The sequence below is a fragment of the Lepidochelys kempii genome, chromosome 11 (genome assembly GCF_965140285.1).
Source record: "Lepidochelys kempii isolate rLepKem1 chromosome 11, rLepKem1.hap1, whole genome shotgun sequence".
In the NCBI taxonomy this organism is placed as follows: Eukaryota; Metazoa; Chordata; order Testudines; family Cheloniidae; genus Lepidochelys; species Lepidochelys kempii.
In genome coordinates, this window is record NC_136390.1 from 56,622,784 (window position 1) to 56,644,967 (window position 22,184).

Sequence of the window (22,184 nt, forward strand, 5' to 3'; positions counted from 1 at the left end):
GGCCATTGCCCTGCACCCTCCCCGGCCATTTCCCCCCCCCCCCCCTCAGGCCATTGCCCTGCACCCTCCCAGCCATTCCCCACCCCAGGCCATTGCCCTGCACCCCTCCCCGGCCATTTCCCCCCCCCCCCCCCAGGCCATTGCCCTGCACCCTCCCCGGCCATTCCCCCCCCCCCTCAGGCCATTGCCCTGCACCCTCCCCGGCCATTCCCCCCCCCCAGGCCATTGCCCTGCACCCTCCCCCCCTCATCCCCCCACCCCGTTGCCCTGCACCCTGAACTCCCCTCGTTCCCGCAGTGTACACACGCCGGGCCGGGCCACGCCACGGTGCAGCGTGGGCGGAGCCTCCTGGCGAAGGGGCACCGGGGCCTGGCGGGGGCGGCACTAACGGGCCAAGGAACGGCCGCGACCCGCCGCCTGAGGGGAGCGGCCGGGTCCCTCACCTTCCTCTCGCGGCTCTTGCGCTCCTCTCGGCGCCTCTCGAACTCCTCGAAGGAGATTTTCCCCTCCAGGTAATCGATCAGCTCGGGGCTGAAGCCCGACATCGCGCGCCCTGCCGCGAACCCAGGGAAGGGGCGGCGGCGGCGGCGGGGAGGGTTGTTTCGCGCACGGACCTCGGCGTCCCTTGTTAATCGGGTCCGACCGCAGCTCGCTTCCGCCGCGCAAGAGTTCCCGGGTAGCGCCCGCTGGCGGAGCCGTGAGCAGGCGCGGTAAGGATGCGAAGCCGCTGGCCTCCCCTTGGCACAGAGCGAGGGAGCCGGAGGCCGCGGGGCGATGGTAGAAGGGGGAAGGGCGCGGCTGACGTTCCGCACGCAGCAGCAGCCGCCGCCGCCGCCTGAGGGCGGCGCTGAGCCCGTGGGCCCGGCCTGAGGAAGAGCTCGGTGTAAGCGGGAGAGCGTCTCCGTCTCCGCCCCAGCCTGCGACTGGCGCCGGCGCTGCGGGCGTTCGGCACAGCTGGGGCTGTGCGGGAGGGCCGGTGAGGAGAGGGACTGCTCTCCACCGCCTCCCGCCTGAGCTGAAAATACGCGTTTCCTATGCTCCGTTCAGCCAACATCTTTCCCAAACACCAACATTACCCCGCCCCTCCACCGTTTTCGGAGTAAACCCGTATTTCCAGCCCAGTGCGCTGTATGGGCCCCATCCAAAGTCTAATAAAATCCATAGAAGTCTTTCCTTTAACTTCAGTGATCTTTGCATCAAGGAGGTACTTATTGATAGCTGAAAGGGTATCTCCTGTTCCTTGCACTGTTTTAAGTGGTTGAAAGATCATGTTAGAGAGAGGTTACTGAATCCTGACCAGATAAAGGAAGTGAAGGACTATGAAAAGAACATAAAATACAGCAACAGGTGCATCAGAAGGGCACAGATAGATCAAATAAGTGGATGCAGCTATCCAGGAAGAACAGAAGTCTAACTCCCTAATTTATGAAGATACTATTGGATGTAAACATTTATGGAAATCTATATTGGGAAAGCACCCTAGATTGGGTCAGGATTAAGTCAGATTCAACTCTTGGGCAGCACAGTTCAAAGTGAGTGTGAATCATAGAATTATAGGACTGAAAGAGACTTGAGAGGTCATCTGGTCGTCCAGTCCCCTGCACCCATGGCGGGACTCAGTATTATGAAATGCTACCAAGTTAGAATAGGAGCAGTTTACACCCACATTGCTCTCACTTTGTACTAGTGAAAATGAAAGGCAGTGTTGGATGGGCCCTTAAATTTTTTTCAGCCAGCTGACATGGAAATATAAAAAAGTTAGATGTATATTTAATAACTCAAGTTTTACTGATTACATAGATTCCTTGGAGGAAAGATATCTGTAGTTAATTTTCTTTTCATCAAGTGGAAACACAATAGCAGAACTCTTAAAAATTGAGAAACCATTTCTGTGACCCATTTGGAGTAGGGCAGTCATTATGTTTTTAGAGCAATTATTGTATTATCAGGCAAAGATGAAATCACTTACAGATATGTATTCTAGCTTCTGAGTTTGTATTAATTTACATCGAGTTCTATAGGCATTTCTAAATATCCTACTCCGTCTCCTGTTCCTTTTTTTAAAAAAAAGTCTCCATTTGGTGGACTGGATGGGACCAGACTACTTACCTGTGCTAGTTTATAAAATAAAATCCCTTCCTAGTTTATAAAATAAAATCCCTTCAACTACTAACAGCTAAAGGAGTTTCATTTAGATGATAGATGTCTGTGTTTTGAAGCCAGTGGCCTGCCTTCTTGTCCCGGTTCTACAAGTGTGCAGGTATAGCTAGTGACCGTGTCAATACTGAAACAGCAATGGAGCTATTACCTCCATATTTCATACCCATTATTAAACAAGGGGTTAGGCCCTGATTCTGCAAAGACTCATCCATGTGCTCAAGTTGGGTGAAATCCTGATCCTACTGAAGTCAAGGGGACTTTTGCCATTGACTTTAATTGGGCCAGGATTTCATCCTTTAACTTCAGTCAATAGGACTACTCACATGTGGAGTATTAAGCACATGTGTAAAAGTCTTCTCAGGATCAATGCCATACCTTCCAAATGAGAAGTAACTGTGGTAATCTGAATGCAGGATTTCCTGATGCCATTTTAGAATATGGTACTGGAAATCTGTAATGGTTCAGCTACATAAGGAATGATCAGAGTAGAAATAGTAAGATGGGCTCTTATAAATAATTTATTAATTACTAAATTGTGGGAGTCATCGGGATTCTTTACTATGAGATTCCTATCAAAACATAAAAGCCAAAACATTTAAGTACTCTGATAGCTATTGTGTTTCTGAACGAGACCTTGAATATGACATTAATAATGTATGTCTTAGGACATCATAGGGCTTTTCTTTTTTCCACATTTATGGAGGCTCTTTTTGTATTATCTTCTGCCTTTTTCAGTGGGATGATCTTGGGATATCTCTCAGATGTATACATCTGATGAGTCTATCTTTCTTTCATGACTATTTAAAAAGATTATTATTTGTATTGGGGTAGCACCGAGGAGCCCCAGTCAGGAACGAGGGCCCCTTTGCGGTAGGTGCTGTACAAACAGAACAAAGAGATGGGTTTCTGTAATGACTGAAGTGTTTTTTTTTTAAATTCCACACATCTCCAAACCAAATACAAAGCACTATAATGAAGACTCAATAAATTCCATTCAAGAAAATAGTTATCTAAAACCTAGATGTAATAAATTTAAAAGGTAACATTTATTTACATTCCTTGACAAAGACAATTAGGAATAGTTGGACAAACTACATCAGATTGAACTTTTCATTCATCTACATTTCAACAAGTAAAATCTTGTCAAACCAATCTTCACAACCATACATACCTCACCACCTGAAAAGTGAGCAAATATGGCAATTACAGCCAGATGTCAGATTTGTGTATGTAAAGACTCCGATGCTGAAGAAAATGTTAAATTGTCAGATAAGTTAGAAACCCCAAAGCAGTAACATTTTGCTGTGTATGCTTCCAATTCACATGAAGTCCAAAAGTAACCACCTGAAAGGAAAAATAAATAATAAAATAAGGATAGTAAGTAGGAGCATTTAAAAGCACATGGGGTCTGATCCAAAGCCAAAGGACCCTAACTGAAACACTCCCACTGACTTAGATGGGCTCATAAATCCCAAATTATTAGCGTGAGCATTGTTAAACAGTAAATTATTGTCTTTTCCTACTGGGAGTAATCTCTGTAAGCGTCAGGGTGAGGAACAGATTTCTCAAGGCCATGGAATGGCAGTGGAGCTACTGTGGCTGCTTGTTCCGGCCTCTCACCTTTCATAGGATCCAGCCACTGGCTGCATACGTACATATACACAATTTCTTGCCCATCTCCCTGCATGATTATGGCACAGAGACCTTTGTGGAGTACAGCTCTGTGGTGCTTGAGGACTGGATTTCAAATCCTGCCCCACCTAGAGTGGAAATGTACAGTTCTGCTGTGTTTAGCACATCATGTGGCTGCAAGACTGATAGGGTAGAGAGATTAGGAAGTTGAAATAATTAACTGAACACAAACCATGGTTAGAATTTAAATATTTTTTTAAAATGCCCAGTCTTTCAGCCCCTAAATCTTCATCAAGTTAACAACAGAATTCCCAGATATTTTGGGGGCCCAGAATCTGATCTTCTGTGATGCAATATTTAGACAACACAGTAAATCAAAGGTAGGGGACCACAATTAATTCTGTGTTTCTAGGTCTTCATCAGTTTGTGTCAAACATCAGTGTTGTTTTATGTTCCTTAGGCCCCAGACCTTGAGTTATCCTCTGTGTGGCTAATGCAGCAAAACACAAGTGCCCAGTAATTTAGTAATTTCACAGTAAATATAAACCATTTTGTAAGAACACTCAAAACAAATATTTTCATTTATGAACAGCCAGAAATTTTTATTGAGAAATCATCTCTTACCCACTATTTATTACTAAAAACACTCCAAAGGGTCATTTAAATCACATTTGAATTTTTTTAAGTTTATAATTTTCATAGCTTCGCAATTTTAAAGCCAGAAGGGAGCACCAAGATTATTTAGTCTGTCTTCCTGCATTACACAAGCCATAGATTTTTATTCCGTAATTCCTTCACCAAACTAATAAATTCTTATTGAGGCGGAGCATATCTTTTAAAACCACTTTTAAATCCATTTGACATTGTTTGTGTGATGCTGGGTTTTTTTTCAAATTAAACCCATCAAAAGGTGACTTAAAATGAAAATATTAATACAATTGTCACTATAATATAATGAATGGTGGTGGTGTGCTACATAGTTCAGACAGAGCCATGGACTAGTGAGCTAAGCACAGGACTGGAAGCCAGGAACTCCTGAGTTTTAATCTTGACTGCCACTGACTCCTTGTAGGTCCTTGGACAAGTCACTTGGGACCTGATCCAAATCTTATTGAAGTTCTTACTGTTTGTAGAAAGGGGGAAATAATACTTAGCTACCCTCATCATGGTGTCATAAGGAGGATTGCTGTTTATATAGTAAACAAAATAAAAAATAAATAACCAAGTTCCCTGCAGTACATTTGGCCATGGATATACTAATAGTGCAAGCTTGATTCATTTTATTTTACATTATAGACATACGAATCAGTTTGCACACTATTTTATCCAACCTTCACTTTTAATTGAAGAAATATGAAAATCACATTACATTTACAGAGATTTAAAAGGCGGATTACTCTTTGTTACTGTAATGTTTTCTTTTTTGAGTCTGTTTTTTCCTTGATGCGGACATATCATGGGAGGCTATCAACAGCCTCCACTTGAAAAATTTAGGTTGTAATAGGTTTTACTTGATCTCTTGAAATCTTTTCCTGTTTAATCCAGCAAAGGTCAAGTATTTGTCTCTGGAAATAAATTAGAGACATAAGCAGTGCATACACTTCTGACTTCAGAATACCTCTTACCATGCATATACTCCTGTTATTCCAGAAAGAAATTAACTCTTCAGAAATTTCTCCTTAAATAAATTTCAATCGGCTTTGAGTGAGAGTTAAAATACTACATGTTTCTGATGTGTTATCAAGAGCAAGTTATTTTTTTTCTTCATATAGAAGGGAAAATTACCCGAATCCAAATCTGTAACTCAACCACATGTAACTGTCAGCACAGAGGAAAAACAATCACTTTTACCTTGGTCAGCAGCTTCTTTCAGCCTTTGAAGTAGTTTTGAAATATTTTTTCTTTTCTTCATAATCTGCAAATGCAGAAGCAGTAGGATCCGAGTAGATCGCTACAGGCCTGGGTCTGTCATTATTCATGGAGAAAGTATCTAGGAACTTTCTCAGATCAAGACCTCTTCCCGAAAAATAAGCCTGGAGTGTCCTGAAAAACTGAAGACAGTTTACATTTCAAAAATGTAAAATGAATAATCATATCCATTAAAACAAAGTAAATACACTACTTGTGAAAGGAACTGGATGGGAATGAAGTCCTCTATTTTATCCACAAACATGTACAGCATAGACAATGGCAGAGCAAGCTGCTCCACTCGGCTTTCACACTGTGTTTCAAGTATGACCTGGAATGATGACACCTTGCAGTGAGTTAGTCATATTCGTTTGCCAAGTACAGTCAGTCATTAGCCCCTGTGATGGCACTGGCCACACAGACCCAGCACTTGTTGCCAGATTCTGACACTGAAGTTAATAGGATTGCATGTGGAGTAAGGTACTTCTCATCGTGAGGAAGAGTGTCAGAATCTGGCCTTGTGATATGGACACCTGTCCAAAGACCACCAACCCATCTCAGCTGAGGTCTCAGCTGAGCTGTACTGATGCAAATTTGTAACCTAGAGGAGAAAACCTCTCCCAACTGCCAGTCCCCACAATGTGTATATTTCTGACACCGAGAATATTAGTAAAAGGTATTTGTTAGCTTTGGTTCTCCAAATAACAGGTGGCATAAATTAGGAAGATTGAATCAGACTGTTTCAAAGGTCTGAAATTATTTCTTCAGATCCCTAGGCTTTAGGGTACACCTTAACTGTGAAGTACACCTTAACTGTGAAGCTTATTGAACAGCCTACAATATCTGGAAGTCCCTCAAACTGATATGCGTTCCAAATATACAAGAGTATAGTTTATGTAAAGCCTCTAAGATCTTCATAAGAAATGTGATTAGAGTATTATGCTGCCCAATTTGCTAACATTTTCTTTAGAAAAGACGCACAGTGAAACCTGCATTAAGAACAGCCTCTAGCAACAGCCAGAGTAGCCTCAGGTTTTCCAGTACAATTTTATTTATCCTAAAAGTCACCTGCAACTGGTTTGAGCTGATCCTTTGGCTGGATAGTCTTCATTATATTTAAAAAATACTAGGTTTTAGTTAGTGGGTTTTTTTAATTTATATTTGGTCACCTTCCAAACAAGTACAACCATTGCTGCTAATCACTGACATGTTTCTCACAACTTTTGCATAAGACCTTATAAATAATCCTTTGTAATCGAATATTCTCCATTATTGTTAATTGGCTGTCATATCTTAAAGCATTCAAGGTGCTGTGTCAGATGTGAATATATTTGTGTTTTCAAACCATGGTTTAGCATTTGACTTAAGCAATATTATCTATACAGTCAACAAGAACAGGACTAGGAGAACACACAGAGCACCCCTATTCTGTTGGATAAAGCAAGTTCTATTTTCATAGATCAAAATACATCTCTTTTAAAATTAATGTGTACTGCACATGGATCTTCCTCATACCTATGTACAGTATTTGAAATTGAAAGTTTCTTCAAGTTAGATTAAAGCATGTGCAGGTGGCTGCTGACGCTGACCATACAGAGCACAGCAGAGTTACTAACACTAGCTAAGAGGTTCCCTTTTCACTTTGAAGTTTTTAACTACAAAAGGTAAGAAATTCTTATAATGAGACACCTAAATATGTGAAACACAAAGTTTGGGCTTCATTACAGTGTTTCCTGTAGGGTTTCCTTACCAGATCTCGGTTTCTGGGATTGTTCAGAGGTTTCCATTTTTCTTCTGGCCTCAGCGGAGCCCCCTTTGCCAACCCCCTCAGAGTAAGCGTAGTGCACAGAACCAGAAGTGCCACTTTACACATGCTGGAGAGATGAGCAGACTGCACATGAGAGGGGGAAAGAATCAGACTGCATGAGTTCTATAAAACATGCACCACTGACACATGAAAGCAAGCATTTCATATAATTAATGCGGATAAATGGTTTAAAACAATCAGTCCATGACAAGGAGGATCTACCTACTGGAGAATATATATTAGTGTGTGTGTGGTTTTTCTCCCTCCCCCCCCCACCTTTAGTGTATCTTGAGAAACAGATTAGTCCTAAAGAAATGCTTCCCATTCCATTGCTACCTCTGTGACACTGGTCCCCTCTCTATTTCCATCATATAATAGTTTTAAAATAGCTAATCATTTTGTTACAGCAGCAGATCTTTGTGTGCCCTGAGGAAAATATAGCAATATAATTAAAAATGCAGATAGCCCAATTTTAAAACTGCTTGAGAAAAACTAAATATAGTAAATATATGAAATAATAAATTAATAATATAGTACATTTTACAACTTGATGCAACATAAAAATACCCAAACACTTACTCTCACTCTCTCCTTAAATAAAGCTTACCTGTAAGTTTGGCTCTGGCTTGCCCCTTCCTGGCTAGCCTGTCTATAATCTGCAAAACAGACTGATCTCTCCACTTATATTGCTAGTGGACTGACTGTGGGTGGGTGCCAATGACGTTAGTAGTATTGCAGTAATGATTCCATTTCCATCCATGACAAAGACCCTTGAGAATCTCATCATTGATACTCTTAAGGCCTGTTGCTACTAAATTTTGCAGCACACAGTGCCCTCCCGCCTCATCCAGCCACATCACTGAAAATTTGTGGATGGCAAAATAAGAAATTTCCTGCAGGGATGGTGGAAGCTTAATAAAATGTTACTTTTATACATTTGTTTTTCAGATAATTCTATCTGGCACAAGGATCTCCAAGATAAGCTAGATATGGTGCAATTTCCTGGTGCTGGAAGATAGCAAGGTGAGGTCTATTTCAAGACGCAAAATCTTAGCACCTTAATGAAAATATTAACCTGATATCATCGGCGTTCATTTACAGATTGCATCTGGGGATACTAGAGTGGATGATTCCAAGGTATTCTAGACAAAGATTCTAACAAGGACTACACTCTTTAACTTGTTCTTATTCAATAATATCAGTTCAAAACTGCTATGACATTTGATCGTAGTTCTCATATATTTTTCTCCTTACAGTTTAAAGAACATTTTAGTTACAGCAGTTGCACTAAACTGTCATTTTTCAAGTTGGGCATCTTGGTCATTCTTTTAGCACCAGTCCATTATTATTAATGATAAATATTTGTATAAAATGCCATATCAGTAGGTGTGTATCTTTATTTATTGAGATTTAAACTTTTTAAAGACACTGATCTATGGCTCTAGGAACTCTGACATCACTAACACAAATAAAATTCCAGCTGCATTATTTTGCTATCTATAGTAATGTGTGTACCTAGCACATAGATTATCTTATAAGGTTACACTGGGAGTTATTATAATATTTAGACTAGATTGTTTTTGTTATCTGTGGGCAGCTTGGAGACATTGAGCTCTTAAATACATGCATTCTGGCTTTCAGATCAACACCATGGACAGCAACAACAGGAGAAACAGCTGAGTAAACTGCATGGGGTTTCAGCTATTTTAAATTAACCAGTCTGACCGAATAAGCTAGTCACAGCACACACAAACACACCACACACTCTTTATATGTCTGTCAAACAGATGCTTCTCATATAAGGCAGATAGAAGTTGAGAAGGACCTCAATGTCCGGTAGTGAGGAAAACTTCTGGTTTCATGCCAGTTCCAGGGCATTCACCAAGTTTCACTCAGCAGTTTTGTTTGTAGAGTTTCTCTCTTTTTAGACACAGAAGAGGCTGTGTTTGTCCTGGAGGTTTCTACAGATTTCAATGAGACCAGAAAGAGAACATAAACAGACCCAATAATTAACTCATCTTTGCCTTTGCTATTTACTTTCCCCCCATAGAAACAGTTATTGAAAAAAGTTAACTGGCCACCTTGCTCCTTGACTAAGAGATCTCAGTACTGGAACTCTGGTGGTCTGGATTGAATGTCTGGCTCTGCCACTGGCTTCCTGCGTGATCGTGGGCAAGTCACTTAATCTTTGTGCCTCACTTCCCTATCTGTAACATGGGGATTGTCTTATCTATTTAGATTGTAGGGGCTTCAGGCAAGGATTGGCTTTTGCTAAGCATCTGTAGCACACCAAGCACCAGGCCCTCCCCTCTGTTGAGGCCTCTATGCACTACTGTAATACAAATAACAACATTTTAAAAATATAAACAAGTGAGAAAAATAATTTGAAGTAAATATGGAAAAATAAAACATTTCTGATGTGTTCTGAAAAAGTAAATATACTTAGTTCATCTCATTTTTTAGGATCTGGTCCAGTAGAAGCCATTATTGCTTTTCTGTCTGCATTCACTCCAAAAACCCCAGAAATGAATAGACAAACATACTATCAAGATAGTTCTTCAGAATAGAAGCAATTTCAGGTGGTCTATTTTATTATCGTATAATGTGGGCATCTTATCTGCATGATGTACTGGATGCAGACTAAATTGAATATGACTAATAAAATATTTGAATGATGCGTTGAAAAATTTTTTTAATGTCCATTATAAACAGATGTTTGTTAAATAAAACATCTGAAATTGCCCATTACTACTTCTGCATTAATGAACTCCTGTATCGTAATTTAGCTTTCTAACCTAGTATCTCACCTAGTATCTTGGAAGGCGGCTGAGGGGGGATATTTGTACTCCTGCCAGTCCCTGATTGTGGCTGATCCTACGGTTGTATAAGTCAATGCAAATCTCTCTGACTCTAATGGCAACAGGAGCGAATCCAAAGGTATCACTTGTCTCAGATGTGAAGAGATATCTAGTGGTTTGTTTTGGCAACGAGCAGAGTGGAAGGAGATACTGCCTGCAATAACTGCTGTTACATATTTTTTGTTGGCCTGTGAACTAAAATCATTTCATTCCAAGAACAGGAATATAATAAGAGTCAAAAATATCCCATAAAAGCTCTCAGTACCTGGACCAGGAGAAAATAGCTGCTTCTGTGGTCAGCTAAAGCAAAGGCTCATTGGGTCTTAGGCTTCATACTTATCCCATATTCTTTATCAATGATTTTTATTACTACTTTAACCAAAATTACAATCACTTAATTATTAATCAAAGAAAACCAAACAAGAGTTACAGGGTTTTGACTTTACAAAACCCCAGTATAAACCACATCAGAGTCCACTAAAACACCACCAGGTCTCTGAAGAAGGGAAAGAAAAACCTTAGAAATCCAAATAGTCTTTGGGGTTCCCAACCTGCGGATTGTGATACTCTTCCTCTTTCTTTACGTCTAGATGGGGAATATGGGAGTGTCACAAAGGTGTGTTTTGTGTTGTGTGGTCATGGAATGGAAAACACTGAGACCCTCTGAAGCAAACATCAGAAGAAAACTTTGCATTTTGTCATGCAGCATAAAAAGTGTGTAAGTAAGGTCATTTCCATAGAAATATCTCAATTATTAATTTTTTTCAAAGAAATATTGACAATTATATATTTGAATTGGAACCCTAATGACAGGAATTAAAGGCAGAGGACTGGAAGAGGGCAAATATTGCCCATCTATAAAAAGGGGAATAAGGACAACCAAGGGAATTACAGACCAGTCAGTTTAACTTCAGTACCCAGAAAGATAATGGAGTAAATAATCAAGCAGTTAATTTGTAAACACCTAGAAGATAATAAGGTGATAAGTAATAGTCAACATGGATTTATCAAGAATAAATCATGTAAAATCAATCAAATAGCTTTCTTTGACTGGGTAACAGCCTTGTGAATGGGGGAAAGCAGTAGATGTGCTATATATGTTGACTTTAGTAAGGCTTTTGATACTGTCTCACATGACCTTCTCATAAACTAGCCTAGATGGAGCTACTATAAGGTGGGTGGCATAACTGGTTAGAAAACAGTTCCCAGAGGGTAGTTATCAGTGGTTCACAGGCAAGTGGAAGAACCTATCAAGAAGGGTCCTTCACGGATTGGTCCTGAGACTGGTTCTGTTTAATATCTTCATAAATGATTTAGATAATGACATAAAGAGTACAATTATAAAATTTGTGGATGATACCAAATTGGAAGGGGTTGCAAGTGCTTTGGAGGATAAGATTAAAATTTAAAATGATCTGGACAAATTGGGGAAATGGTCTGAAATAAATAGGATGAAATCCACTAAGGACAAATGCAACATACTCCATTTAGGAAAGAACAGTCAGTTACACACATACAAAATGGAAAATGACTGCCTAGGAAGGAGTACTGCAGAAAGGGATCTGGGAGTTATAGTGGATCACAAGCTAAATATAAGTAAACAGTGTAACACTGTCCTTCCACACCCAAAAGCGAACATCATTGTGGGATATATCAGCAGGAGTGTTGTAAGCAAGACATGAGAAGAAGTTTGTCCACTCTACTCTGTGCTGGTAAGGCCTCCACTGGAGTATTGTGTCCAATTCTGGGTGCCACATTTCAGGAAAAATGTGGACAAATTGTATAAAGTCCAGAGAAGAGCAACAAAAATGCTTAAAGGTCTAGAAAACATGACCTATGAGGAAAGATTGGAAAAAAAATGGGTTTGTTTAGTCTGAAGGAGGCTGAGGGAGGACATAAGTTTTCAACTATATAAAAGGTTGTTACGAGGAGGAGGGAGAAAAAATGTTCTCTTTAACCTCTGAGGATAGGAAAAGAAGCAAGGGGCTTAAATTGCAGCAAGGAAGGTTTAGGCTGGACATTAGGAAAAACTTCCTGTCAGGTTAGCTAAGCACTGGAACAAATTGCCTAGGGAGGTTGTGAAATCTCCATCATTGGAGGTTTTTAAGAACAAGTTAGACAAACACCTATCAGGAATGGTTTATTACTTAGTCCTGCCTTGAATGCAGGGGGCCGGACTAGATGACCTACTGAAGTCCCTTCCAGTCCTGCACTTGAATGATTCTATGCCTGCACCTTAAAACTGAAGAATATTTTAAAGCATGAATATTTTGCATACATGTCACACTATTTTTCCCTTTTGTCACAAAAGAAAGAGGTGGGTTGATAATTTGAGATACATTGGGTTTGATATGGGGCATTTGTTATTGAACAGGCTGCTTTCAAAGCGTAAGCTATGTTACAAAGGAATATACATTAAATTTTGATTATATTTTCAATTTGCAAAAGGTAGTTGACAATAAGTAATGCTTTAACCGTAGACTTTGAGTCTACTTACGTTTAACCTACTGTTCTTGTATATACACCAGGATGATACTTTCTGAGTAGGAGATATAGCTCTATAGTTAAATGAGTAAAAACTCTGCTGGAACTATGGGAAGGAAAGAGGAGACTTGGTGCATTTCTGACTCTGTCTTCCCATACAACAATTTTGTGATGAAATCAGGTCTCATCTGAACAAATAAAAAAATCCTAAATAAGGTGCAAAAATCTGTCAGGAAGTTCTCTTTTGTACTGAACCACACTATCCTCCACAAAGAAGCTAGGAGTCCAATAGCCAAAGTTACCTCACTGTCCCGGGAGGCAGTCGGGGGCAGGGGTGTGGATAGGGGTCAGGGCAGTCAGGGGACAGAGAGCGGGGGTGGGGGGAGGGATTAGGGGCGGTGGTCAGAGGACAAGGAACAGGGGGGTTGGATGGGTCAGAGGTTCTGAGGGGGGCAGTCAGGGGGCAGGAAGCAGGTGCGGGTGGATAGGGGGCAGGGGCCAGGCTGTTTGGGGAGGCACAGCCTTCCCTACCCGGCCCTCCATACAGTTCCATGCCCTGATGTGGCCCTCAGGCCAAAAAGTTTGCCCACCCATGGGTTCAGAGCTCTTACCCCATTCCCCACCTTCTTTAGGTGTTGCTTCTCCTAACCCACTTCAAATTCCAGTTTACTGGGGAGCCAGAACACCTACTGAATGAGTACCTGCACTAGGTACCTGCCAAACTGTGATAAAATAACTTTGGCAACTTAACTTACCCACCATGACCCAGGGCTGCTGAGAGAAAGGTGAGAAAACTATAGTTATAATCGATGTACAAGAAAATACTATGTGAAATAGTAATAGTTTGGGAAAGAAGAAAGACTAGAGGTGAGGAAAGAATAGTTACATTTTTCAGCAAGCATCATCTCAGTTTATTATGTTTTCTCTTATGAGAGTTAGGCAGATGATGTGTGCCTACCACTTAAGGATAAATTAACATTTTGAAATCTATTCTATATGGAGGATAATTACTGCCTCTCAAGTCCCAAGTAAGCCAAGTACTCTTTAGGTCTGAACAAACAAATTACATAATTCCCCAAGTAATGTTATTAATACATAGGCTTCTTTTGTTCACTGTTTTTATTTTCTTTTTATTTTACCTTCCTAATACTTAGAATACCACGTATTACAATTTAGAAAGAAAAGCACTAAACTGCTTCACATCAATACCTGAGCAAAGACTGAAGGCAAATGTTCAACACTATGCCCAATGGTGTGGGGAAAAATACAGGTAACAACATTCACAACACTCTGCACACAGTATGACTAATAGGTGGCACTTTTTGTGAATTACAACCATTTATATGAATGCAAGTGTTAGTGTACCATAAAAAAATATATACACAAAAATAAGATGTGTATTTAATACAATATATATGCTGGACAAAAGTCATGCACATTTGTGTGGAAAAGACAAGTAAAAATTAAATTTTGAGTACATACTGCACAGAATAGACCCTTCAGACAGTATGAAGGTCGCAAACGAGTTCCCGTTCAAATCTAACTTCCACTGATGTCAACAAGAAAAGGACTAGGCTCCAAGAGCACAATATTGCAAGGTGCTGAGAGCTCTCATCTTTCACTGGATTTCAGTAATGTACTCAACATCTTTCAAGGTGTGTTCAGCACCTCACAGGATCAGGCCCTAACTATTTATATTTATCATATATTGCATAAAGTATAGTTGAGAACTCAATTACAATCATTTTTATAAAGAATGATAATGGATTATAGCCTCAATATTCCCACAACTTTAGTTAAGACCCTGTCAACAGTCTCTATAAACCTGTAACTGCTGGGGTTAACTCCACCAAAAACATTCATGCCAAGTTTAAACTGACCATACAAGATCTCAAACTATAAGAAAAAATTTACAAAAAATCAATTAGGCTGTTTTGAAATTATAAAAATTCCAAAATTGTTTGTGGTTTCCAACATTTTTAAGAGCTCTTGTAATTACTTTAAAACAGTATGAACTGATATTTTGCAGGGGCAAGAGTCTATCATGGCATTTGGAGGAGAAATTAAAAGACGATCTGCAAAGGAAACAAATTATTGGGCTTGTTCAATTTTTTCTTGGTTCTTTATGATTATAAAGGTGCTCTCAACTTTGGTAGGTGGTGTGCGGTGGTATTTTTTTAAGGTTTTTCATATTAGAAATTCAGGTTTTGGCTAGCTTGGAAAGGAACAATGATTGGAACTAGCAAAACAAAGTCAAGAAAGTGAAAGTGAAGTGATTGATAGAAGATTTTTACTCACACCATTTAAACAGGAATTAATAAAAATAAAAGTTTTGAAGTCCAATGACTATTTAACATTTTGAAGAAAGGTCATCTTTGTACTGGATTCAACGTCCCTGCCCCTTCAATTAAAAAGTGAGGTTTAACAATCTTCTGATATCCAGTAGGTCCTATCGCAAGAGCCAGAAAAGCCACAGTTGACTGTCCTCATATTCTTAGAAAAAAAAATTTAAATCCAAAAATGAATAAAAGGATCTGAAATGCTTTAATGGATCAGAAAGAACCAAAATATGGCATAAGTCTATTTTTTGTAAAGTCCTTTGCAGGTTATATGTAAAATAATTAATTTTTCTTCAGAAATATAATTCACTATACAATGCTTATGGGAACACTACAGTATTATACCCTTTTGCTTTTAAACAGGCCCAGATATTAAGTGTACATTGTTAATGTGGTCTTTACAGCTTTAGGTAAGGTTTCTAGGGGAAAAAATAAAATCTTAATATAATTACAATTAATTTCTATAGGGGGTTAGGATTGTGACACAAAAAGCAACAAAAGCCAAGATGCACACCTGAGGCTTATACTTCTTTCTTGTTATTTCTTTTTTTGGTCACAATGGTAGGAGTTCAGGAATTAATGTAAACAACAATTCTGAATTTCCTGCCTTTAAGGTTTGGATTCAAAGCAACTAATGTAAAGAAAATTTAGTTGTATTTAAAAAATAGTGGAGGCCTCCAAGAATGCCACAGCTAACACAGGGAGAGTAAGAAAGTAACACCCCCCTCTCTCCTGCTACTCAATCAAGTTTCAGTTATGATCCATACTTTAAAAAAATTCTTTGGACAACTTCATATGGACTTTCACAATGTAATCAAAGGCTACCGAAGTTTACAGGCTTGAACTGCAGTGTGTTCATTTAGTTGTTTAAATAGTGAGAAAATATTATGTAATTTTCATTTTGGTTTGGCACTCTAATTGTGTGTGTCATTTTTATTCTTTGTAGAGTGCTGTAATGTTATAGCTGTCAGTTACTGAAGTATCTCCAATATGGTTCTCAAACTGCAGTTACATAATTGAATATTAAAGTTTTAATTTCCACCAGAATAAAATAGTTAATAGTCAAACGCAGCAACAGAAATTAAAAAACCTAAAAATCAAAATGCCTCATACATTTTTTTCAGATTTACAATAAATTCAAACATTTTCTCACTTGTTTCAGAAAATGGAAAGAAATTCTTGTTGGTATAATGATGAACACACAAAGCTTCAATGCACTGATTTCTAATGGACCGATCCTGCATAAATTTAAGATACTAGTTTTAGATTTATTATTCTGAACACAACGCTTGACAGTGTTTGCACAAATATGCCTTAGGGTTAGGGAATGATACTGCAAACCTTTACTGACATAAGCCCTTATAGACTATGGTCCTGAACCTGCAAGAAGCTCCACACAGTCCGGCCTTGTGCCCATGCAGACATGCTTGCAAGATCAGAGTGTAAAGTGGGATTACTCATGCGTCAGGACTACCTATGTAAGGGTTTGCAGGATCAAGCCATAACTCTGAATCCAAATAAAGGGCCAAATATCACAGTTCTTACTTAGGCCTCAATTCAGGTAGGCACATGCTTAAGTAGCTTGCAGAATTGGGGGCCCAGGCAGATTTGCCTGACTAAAGAAAGGCTGCTGAATTTTTTCTAAAGTAATTTAAAAATTATTAGAAAACACAGAAATACTGTAGTAAGGGTTTTCCAAGGTACAAATTTATACATTTTATTTAGTTTAACTTTAAAACACATAGGACTCTTTAAATTAAGAACTTTGATTTGCATTCTTTCATTATTAAGAAAATATATCAAAGTACTACCATTCTAAAAGGTTTTCAAAGAAACTTGTATAGATTTTAAATACTTATTCATTTTGAATGCTATCTTAAAGTTCCAGGTTTTTTTTAAAAAAATTAAGTAGAAAAACTTGATTTTATTTAGTCCAGTATGGATTTGTCTGTTAAATGTAGATCATTGGCACAAACATCCAGAGGTATATAACAGTTATATACAGCTTTGGTGGCAAATGTGCATGTTTTGCTAAGGTAATGAACATTTTTTAAACAGTTCACAACACAGTGCTAAGTGTTGTAAAAACTAGCTCACTTATTTTCCAAAACGGGATGTAAAAAGTCTAACACTAAAACTGAACAAATGTCGAACATTTAATATGAAATATAAAATGAATTTCAAGATTTTAGGCTGTTTTGTGGTTAACAGTTCTCTAGTAGTTTAACAATTTATAACAGTAGAAGCATTATTATATAAATACACACTCAAAAAAGCACACTGCAGTTCTATTAAGCTGCAGGATTTAATGTCTATAAAATGGCTACTCTCTTTTCTCTCATCACAAGCAAGACTGAGGTCCAAATATGCAAGTAATCTCTCATCATTTTACTGAAAGACATCTGATCATCAGTTATGTTTTCCATTAATGTTTAAATCTGTTCACAGACGCTAGAACTGTATTTATACTCTCCTGTCAAAAACTAGAAAGCAGATATAGCAAAAGCTATTAAATATAATAAATTAATTGTCACTTGGTATTTGAGGTGTTTATTACTGGCAATGGGACAGAAAAAACAGACTTTGTATCAAGAATGGTACTGATAAAAGCAGTAACTTTTTAAACCCTTAAATAAAATATATAAATCTGATTCATGTTATTATCAAGACTGTGATTTTTGTTCAACAGCAACTTTTAATATGACTGCTCATCTGTAGCCTGGCTGGGTTAACTTACATTTTGTTTTGTTCCATGCAGATGCTCCATTATAGTAATCACATAGCACTCCCAATTTCTCCTACTGTGTTATAGATAGAATATTTTTTAGTTTATTTCTCAGTCCTGTATTACTATACCATTCATTTTGCAATGTGCAATAGCTTGCTATTTGAATCAGCTCCCTAAATGATAAAAATTAAACTGTGCTGAATATTAAAAATAATTCTAAATGAAACTCCAGTTCCCACAATTATTTTTAAAACAACCCTACACACACACACACACCCCACCCCAAGCCCTATTTAGGATGATGCTGATACCTAGCTTGCAGAAGTCCAGTTTTGTTTTGAATAAATATGATACCACCCCTTGTGGTCAATATTCATTCAATTTTGAGATACATTGGTTTGAAAAGACCCAGCTAACAACCAAAGTCATATGAGTTCTCCTTTCTATCATCACACATTATGGTCACATGATGAATTGGAAGCTACAGAGCAGATACTAATTATTGCAGGATGAGAAGACAGTGCAGAAAATACCTGCATGCTTGGTCACAGTGACAAGAAAGACAATACGCATCAAGTCAAGAACAGTTGAGGATACTGGGCTTTATTCTGGGGACACCTTACTAAAAAGTTCTAGTTATAGCCCATTTGCAAAATATTGATTCTACTGTATTTTAACTGAAGTTACTTAATTTTATTCCTGGGTTCCTGTCCTGGTTTCGATTTTGTTTCTGAAAGCTTATAAAAACAAGCCAAAAAGCACACTTAAGAATTCACTGAATGGATTTTGAAGTTCAGCTAAGGAACATTTGCTCTCTACGTGGCATGCACCCATCCAAATCTGACAGATCTATTTGGAAACGTGCAAGCAAATAATATTGCAATATTAATACCCTCCATGCAGCTTTTATTCCCACCAGAGATGGGGAACAGAAGTTAGAAGACAGCATGGCTCCTGAGTGACCTGTTCTCAAAGCGGCGAGAGTCCCTAGTCCATTAAATTTGCAGGACACTATTTTCTTGCGGTGGGGGCTAATTCCATGGTCCCAATTCCCCTATATGTCAACAGCCATCTTCACCTTTAAAAGGGAGACTGCCCCTAAAATATCACAAGATAATGCCGTTTTCAGACTGCTTTCTCTCCTCCAAGCACAGAGGCGGCGAATGTTGGCTAAATTACAAGAATAAACTGGAAACTGACTCCAACAAACATGTTTAAAACATATTCCACATGCCATCTCTCAGAATTGTTTCATAAATGTTGGAACACAGTATATTAATAAGGTATCATAGGTATGTTTACCATTATTCACAGAGGGTTCACTTACATCTGTGCTGGTTTAAAAGATTATTGGTTCTACCCCTATTCCCCATTTTAAATATAAGGACTCTCAATCCAACCCATAGGATCTTTAACAGAAAAATAAACTGAAATTTAATAAAAAGTGTATTCTTTATACCTTATGAAACTGTGTCTTTTTTTTTTAGAAAGCAAGAGAGACAAGCAAAATTAAACCTGCATTAATAGAAACAAACATATACATGTACACAACTCTAAAAGGGCCTGATTTGCAGAGGGTCGGTGCTCAGCACAGTCTGAAAAAATTAAGTCACAAAAAGGAATTCCAGGTTGGTCATACAAAAATCATTGGTCACTTTTGAAAATCTAGACCAAAGATTTTAACAATTCTGTAAAACACACTCAGCCTGAGACTGCTGTATGGGAATCCTATGAGTATCATCATCTCATCTGAGAAAAGGTATTGCTCTACATAAACTAGAGAGAGACGAGGTAGATAAGGTATAGTCTTTTTACTGGACCAACTTCTGTTGGTGAAAGAGACAAGCTTTTGAGCTACACAGAGTTGTTCTTCAGGTCTGGGAAAGGTATTCAGAGTGTCACAGCTGATTTAGCTGTGGAGCTTGAAAGCTTGTCTCTTTCACCAACAAAAGTTGGTCCAATAAAAGATAACAGTTCACCACCTTGTCTCTCTAATCCATTGTACCAACATGGCTAAAACAACATTGCTATATAAACTACACCATTAATAAATGCAAGAGTTGTATAATTTCTACCTAACGTGAAAGGTATTCCATCCATACCCTATGACGGTGGTTTGGGATAGCAACAGCTCAGATGTTTGTCTTAGGAAAACACAGTAATAGTCTGGGTTTGACTTCCATCAGTTCTCATTTTGAGACAGATGGTATGTGAGGTCCTACAAAGCAGTAAAAATACATTTCTATACTTGCTATTTAATGAATAGTTTACTTAAAATAGGGTAACATTTTATTCTAATTTTCATAACGTCTTAATATATGCTATGTAGATGGCAGTTTATAAAATAAACATTTCATATGTACCCACAGAAGGCCATAATCAACAGAAATAAGCCTAAAGACACGCTTTAGTCTCCTCATTCACAGAAGTGTTTTACGAACAGGGAGGGAGGTGATTTGACCATTGCTGAAATACTGTGGCCAATTCTGGTGTCCATACTTTAAAAAGGGTTTTAAAAAACTAGAGGGGATTTGAAGAACAGCAACAAGAATGATTTGTGGCCTGGAAAACTCATTTTACAATAAGAGAAATAAATTGAACTCATTTACTATCTCATTCAAAAGGAAGTTAAGAGGCCATTTAATTTTAGTGCACAAGAATTTACACACACCCCGCTGATAGTAAGGGGTGGGGGGGCGGAGGGGGGCGGAGAGGGTCTTATTTAGCAAACCAGGACATAAAAAAGATAGTGCTGGAAGCTAAACGGGAAAAGTTCAAACAGGAAGTAAATATTTAACAGTGAGGATATCTAACCACTGCAACAGTGTAAATGGATCTATTTGCAGAATAAAGTACTACTCAGTGGTCAGAGTAGCAAAAATCAGGCCTGGGGATGCTAGAAACAGTACAATATGCAGCAATGAAGACCAACCTAGGATAAATAGATTTCACTTGATTGTAATGGCTTACCGAAAACTCTACATGGGTCTGCTACTCTCTCTCTCATTACACAATCATCCAAAACTAGAAATATTATTACTCTACTCTGTTTTTGAATATGAGGTTTTAGGATAAAGAACTGCAGAATTTGGCTACAAATACACACAGCATACTAGGAGTGTTTGTGTCATATACATACATTTGGGTAGAAATCAAATTTCAGAGTGTTGTTTGTCCAAAGACCTTTTCTGATTTACAAAAACTATGAATAGCCTAGCATTATATAAATGTTAAGATTAGAAAACCAGCATATACATTACTGATAACAGTAATGGTGACACAGTTAGTTACTGTTATCTTATTCATACTTACAGCCGTCTTAAGGGTTCATGGATAGCTTGGGCGAGTGGCTTGTTTATGAGCTGACAAAAGTAAGGTGCTGCAGTTTGTCATGTCACCTCACACTTTCAGTTTGGAAAGTCATTGCATAAACTTAGAGTTCCCAGCCAGCTCAACTAAAAGACTCTTAAAAACAAGCCAGAATTAACTGAGGCACTTCAGGCAAGAATGATGCAATACAATAGAACAAATGGGTTTAGGCTCTACTGCTGTACGGAGCATATGATGTAACTTGACTGTTGGTACTGGATTTCCTCAACCTATTCATAAGAAGAGATGATCCAAAAAAAAAAAGCGCTATCAGATAGGATCAGTGCTTTGATATTAAGGTGATAGGTGCCTCAGAAATACTAGAGATAGATAAGATACACAGAAATGAGTAGACAGTCCATCTCTCTTTAGAATCAACCAATCAGATTTACAAGGATTATAGATAATTTTAGCTTGATGGACACAATTTTGTTTGTTTTGTTTTAAAACACTTGTACAGTACCAAGGGAGAGATTTGCCATACATTACAGATATCTGTCTTAGGTATTTTAACAATGCCAGTCACTGTAGGATCGAGGCAATAAGATGCTACTTTACAGAATTGATTATTATGGTCAGTATTTCCCACTATTACTAAAATTCTGGCACAGGTTTTCTTCAGAATTTGTCAATGTTTTAAAACAACATTACAGAAATTGTGTATGAATCTATGATATCTTCCTGAATAGAAAGCAACATAGAGGAGACATAGTTTTATCACTCTTACAAAAGATAAAGTTTATAAGCCACCAACGCTTTCAATAATCACACAAATGTGCCACAGACACTGATAAAAATGTTTGATTTGTTAGAAATAACCGATCAGTAGACACAATACATTCTAGTTTGTTTAGATACAAGAAAAAAGAAAGTTGTGACAGCTTGTTAGTGTGGCATAA

The 22,184-nt window shown here is 38.4% G+C and overlaps 2 protein-coding genes across 12 annotated transcripts in view; both read right to left on the bottom strand.

Moving 5' to 3' along the window:
- The window catches only part of GTF3C3 (general transcription factor IIIC subunit 3), a 30,877-nt gene extending 29,883 nt beyond the window's left edge, over positions 1-994 (bottom strand). For all 3 annotated transcript variants that reach the window (XR_012154347.2, XM_073306285.2, XM_073306286.2), the window contains exon 1: positions 444-994. Coding sequence is in view for 2 of the 3 variants with exons in the window: in XM_073306285.2 (XP_073162386.1) it covers positions 444-545 (102 nt within the window). In the remaining variant the exon portion in view is untranslated. The remainder of the gene's footprint in view (positions 1-443) is intronic.
- Positions 995-3,184: 2,190 nt separating this feature from the next.
- Positions 3,185-22,184, bottom strand: part of PGAP1 (post-GPI attachment to proteins inositol deacylase 1) — a 79,689-nt gene continuing 60,689 nt past the window's right edge. For 5 of the 9 annotated variants that reach the window (XM_078848005.1, XM_073306280.2, XM_073306277.1 and 2 more), the window contains 3 exons: positions 7,451-7,591; positions 5,644-5,843; positions 3,185-3,504 (listed from right to left, as the gene is read on the bottom strand). In XM_078848005.1, coding sequence (XP_078704131.1) covers positions 5,649-5,843; positions 7,451-7,591 — 336 coding nt within the window. In that variant the 3' untranslated portion in view covers positions 3,185-3,504; positions 5,644-5,648. The other 4 variants (XR_012154346.2, XM_073306281.2, XR_012154345.2 and 1 more) reach the window with 4 other exon arrangements.